This window comes from Musa acuminata, chromosome BXJ3-1, assembly GCF_036884655.1.
Source record: "Musa acuminata AAA Group cultivar baxijiao chromosome BXJ3-1, Cavendish_Baxijiao_AAA, whole genome shotgun sequence".
Lineage (NCBI taxonomy): Eukaryota > Viridiplantae > Streptophyta > Magnoliopsida > Zingiberales > Musaceae > Musa > Musa acuminata.
The window spans coordinates 40,785,001-40,790,191 of NC_088349.1; the positions used below are offsets into that span (position 1 = coordinate 40,785,001).

General features: G+C 37.4%; 1 protein-coding gene across 1 annotated transcript in view; it reads right to left on the bottom strand.

Annotated features, from left to right (window-relative positions):
• The window catches only part of LOC135628565 (CBS domain-containing protein CBSX6-like), a 2,559-nt gene extending 2,273 nt beyond the window's left edge, over positions 1-286 (bottom strand). The window contains exon 1 of the mRNA XM_065135312.1: positions 1-286. This exon is cut by the window's left edge and continues 130 nt beyond it. Coding sequence (XP_064991384.1) covers positions 1-202 — 202 coding nt within the window. The 5' untranslated portion in view covers positions 203-286.
• Between the last annotated feature and the right edge of the window lie 4,905 nt (positions 287-5,191).

The window sequence follows — 5,191 nt, forward strand, 5'->3', positions numbered from 1 at the left end:
GCATACCGACAAACCTCTCCTCCGAGGACGGCGCCGCCCCCGCCGCGGGTATCCGATTGTGCCAGACGGGAATGGCCCCCTCGGAGGAGCCGGCGATGGCCCGGGCGGCGGCCTCGAGTGTCTCCACCTCGGAGAACTCAATGAGATCTGGCTTCCCCAGCGTCAGGTCACCGATGACGCGGTGGAGGAATACGAGGGCCATGGAATCGGCGCCGCCGTTCGACTGAGGAGGAGGCAGAGAGAGACGTAGAGTCTTCGCCGGGAAATGGGAGAGAGAGACGAAGAGATCGTTGGTGTATTCAATTGGTCGAGTGATGTGATTGAGCGGGCAAATCGGAAAGAAAAAGCAATAGAATATTCTACTCTTCTATACATACCAAAAATCTACCTGCCTTTTGATTTATACACGTGGAACCCAAATTAGGGCAAGAAACCATTCAGTCGTCGGAAAGTTATGGGTACGTTCGAGGGTAATTAACGAGGAGTCGATAGACATCGGAATTTAAAAAAGGTGTTCGGTGGATGGATAGCGCTCGTCTATCTGCACCAAGGCAGGGGACACAACATACACGAGTGGGCTCCACTTCTTTTTCATCGCGGCCCACCTTTTTTAACGCGAGAGAATAGCTTGGATCCTGGCTCGGTCAAAGACGGATGGGCTCCACCATTTTGTAGGGCAGAGAGACGGATAATAACCCGTTATCTTTTTATTTTTATTTTTATACAATTATTTTAATACAGGCAGAGGGCAGGGAAAGAGTTTAGGATGAGAAGATGAAGCAGTCGTGGAAATTTCAGTCCATGTTTAGATTTAACAAACTAATACATAATTAATATGGGCTGCGATGAAAATTTTAGTAGGCAAAATTGGTCCAGCGGAATCTATTTTTCAGGAATTTGTCACGTTTGAAAGTGGAAACAAAATTTTTCCTAAGAGAAAGCAATTGGAGAATCCGATTATTCGATTGTGAATTTTATTTGATGACAGAAAAATACTCATATATCGTACCTCATATTTTGCTTCAGTTCGGTTTTGTAAAAACTATATTAGGGACATTTTGATTGTATTATATATTTTACTTTTAGGGGTAATTATAGATTATTTTTATAATTAATTATCATTAATATTTCGATCTTTATACTTTAAAAAGTAGTATTGGACTCCCTACACTTATGAAGGTGAAAGTCGATGGAACGTAGATTATTTCTCCTTATATCGTTAACTTTATCGACAAAAAAAAGTTGTATATGTTATTACATGTAAAAAAAATCACGAATGGAAATGATAAAAATATAATTTTATTATCTTTCCAAACTGCTCACCTGCAGTCTGTTGCTGCTCACTCGTCGCACTTGCTCACCCACCGCACTTGTTTACCTACTGCACTTACTCGCTCATCGCTCACTCATCATACTTGCTTGCCCATTGCACCTACTTGCTCATCGCTCACTCATCGCACTTGCTCACCCGGTGCTTGCTCGTCGTACTCGCTCACTTGCCCGCTGCACCCATGCTCGCCATTGTGGGCGAGTGAGTAGGTGCAACCGATGAGCAAGCGCGATATCCGAGAGGCAAGCGAGTGGGTGCGACGGGCGAGGAGGTGCGGTAGGCAGCAAGCAAGCAATGAGCGGGTGCGGTGGGTGAGCAGGTGTGACGGGCAAGTAGGTGCGGCGGGAGAGCAGGTGCGACGGGCAAGTCCATATCTTAATTGTTTATTTTTATAAAATCTACATGTTATTTATTTCTGCTATATTTTTATTTTTAGAAAAAATATCGCTTTCAAATTCCTTATGTGACATACTTGATATCAACCGCCTCACTAGTATGAATTGTACGGATTGGCTCCGCACCTTGAGAATTGTTCTCACGGTAGAGAAAATCACGTACGTCCTTAATACAGTGATGCCTACGCCCGAGGAAGGGGCAAGCGAGGATGAGATCGCTCGCTATGTAAAATACATTGATGACTCCACTCTTGCTCAGTATTACATGTTTGGCTATATGACTCATAAGTTACAGAGATAGCATGAAAAGATGGATGCCGGATCCATTCTCCTACATGTCCATAAATTATTTGAGGAACAGGGAAGGACTCAGCGATATAAGATATCCAAAAGTCTCTTCTGCACTAGGATGATTGAGGGGACACTGGTTTAGAATCATATCTTAAAGATGATTGAGTGGATGGAGAAACTCATAGGTCTAGGAATTGTCCCAGAGGATAACCTGTGTATGGATCTTATGTTTTAGTTCCTACGAAATTCATTTTCATAATTCATAATTAATTTTAATATGAACAAGCTTGAGGTGGCTCTCCCTGAGATTGCCCTACACTTGTCTGGTGGAGCTATTATTGCATTGGATGCATGCTATTTTGTTCTTTTTATTATTAAAAATATTATTTTCATTTCATGTTTGATAGTTAGTGGATATAAATTAATTTTTGAGAACAATGATTGTTCAATATTCTTAGATGATGAGATCATTATGAGAGAAACATTGTATAATGGTTTGTTTATGCTAGACACTACTCCACATATCATGAATGTAAGTGTGTCTAAGAGAAGACGAGATAAGGTGAATAGTGCATACTTATTGTTAGGATCAAGAGCACTAAGAGGGGGGGAGGGGTGAATTAGTGTAGCGGAAAACTTTTGACGATTAAAAACTACGTTCGTACGATGCAAGCGATTTTGGTAAGAAAGCCGATTCGTAAATCACTTTAACTTGAGATGCAGTTAAAGCAAAGATATAGAAGCAGTTTGCAGTTATGATGGAAATCAGAATGTAAGCGCAAACTGAAATATGATGTTCGTACGATAAAACAGTTTCACTTATATTGTTATGGAAATTTTTGTATTAATTTTCAACATGTTATTTTAGGCATGTAATGTCAATCAAGTGATTTGATCATTTAATCAATAAAGTCCGAAAAATAATTTTAACAAGTTTATACATTCGGACACATCAACATTCCTAATTCTCTTCTTATGAAATCAAATTGTTCTTCACTTACAGGTTTTGTAAAAATATCAGCTAGTTGATGCTTAGTATCTATGAACTCTATGATTACATCATGATTAGTAACATGATCTCGTATAAAGTGATGTCTAATATCAATATGTTTTGTTCTTAAGTGTTGAATGAGATTCTTTATTAAACATATTGCACTTGTATTATCACATTTAATGGGAATATTTTTAAGATGGACTTTATAATCTTCAAAGGTGTTTTTCATCCACACAACTTATGCACAGCATGCACTAGCTGCAATATACTCAGCTTCGGTTGTTGATAGTGCAACCGAGTTTTGTTTCTTAGATGACCAGGAAACAAGGGAATGTCCCAAAAATTGACATGTTCCTGATGTGCTTTATCTATCTAGTCTACACCCAACAAAATCCGCATCAGCATAAGCAATTAACTCAAAATTCTCGGATTTTGGATACCATAATCCTAGATTTGTGGTACCTTTAAGATATCTAAGTATTTTTTTAACCGCTTTGAGATGAGATATCTTAGGGTTTAATTGAAACCTAGCACAAAGTCCTACACTGAACATGATATCTGGTCTAGTTGCAGTGAGGTAAAATAAACTTTCTATCGTACCCTTATAAGTTATTTGATCGAAGCTTTCTCTACTCTCATCAACTTCTAACTTAGTGGAGGTGCTCATAGGGGTGTTAATAGCTTTTAAGCTATCCATATTAAATCTTTTCAATAGATCTAAAACATATTTAGTTTGACTAATGAAGATGCCATTGCTTAGTTGCTTAATTTGTAAGTCTAAGAAAAAGGTTAATTCTCCCATCAAACTCATTTCAAATTCGAGACTCATGGTTTTAGCAAAAGATTCACAAAGAGATTCATTCATAGAACCGAAGATAATATCATCAACATAAATCTGAACAATGAGAAAATTATTTTTAAAATTCTTGATAAACAATGTAGTATCAACCTTGCCTTTTGTAAAATCATTTTCAATAAGAAAAGTACTAAGTCTATCATACCAAGCCCTGGAGCTTGTTTTAAACCATAGAGAGCTTTAATTAATTTAAATACATGATTAGGAAGGCTATTATTTTCAAATCCGGGAGGTTGTTCAACATAAACTTTTTCATAAATAAAGCCATTAAGAAAAGCACTTTCAACATCCATTTGAAACAACTTAAAATTATTATTACTGGCATAGGCAAGGAGCATCCTTATGGCTTCTAATCTAGCCACAAGAGCGAAGGTTTCTTCATAATCGATACCTTCTTCTTGGTTGAAACCTTTGGCCACTAATCTAGCCTTGTTTATAACCATGATACCATATTCATCTTGCTTCTTTCTAAAGACTCATTTAGTACCAATAACTAAATGGTCATTTGGCCTAGGAACAAGCTTCCACATCTCATTTCTCTCAAATTGATTTAACTCATCTTGCATTGCGATAATCCATGAATCATCTTTCATGGCTTCATCAATATATTTAGGTTCAATTTGGGAGAGAAAAGCGGCATTGGCACAAAAATTTTTAAGAGAAGAATGTGTTTGAACCCCCTTAGATGTGTCTCCTAGGATTAGCTCCTTAGGATGAGCATCTACATACTTCCAATCCTTGGGTAAGGATTTTTCAGAAGTGGATACATCCAAGTTGCTAGTTGGAGAAGGGGTTTCATTTAAATTCAAAGAATCGAAATTAACATCATCATCAAAGTCATTTTTCTTGATTTCAGAAATCTCATTGAAAACAACATGAATGGATTCTTTTATAATCAAAGTCCTTTTATTGAAGATACGAAAAGCTTTAGAAACCGAAGAATAACCAAGAAAAATTCCTTCATCGGATTTAGCATCAAATTTTCCTAAGGCATCTTTTTCATTCAAGATAAAACACTTACACCCAAAAACTTTAAAATATGAAACATTGAGTTTTTTATTTTTCCACAACTCATATGGAGTTTTGGTGAGTAAGGGTCTTACTAGAACTCTATTCAAAATATAGCATGCAGTGTTTACGGCTTCGGCCCAAAAGTATTTGCGTAGGCTATGTTAATTCAACATGGTTCTTGCTATTTCTTGTAAATTTCTATTCTTTCTTTCTACTACTTCATTTTGTTGAGGATTTCTTGGAGTAGAGAAGTTGTGGTTGTATCCATTAGATTCATAAAATTCTTGGAAATCACGGTTTTGAAATTCACCACC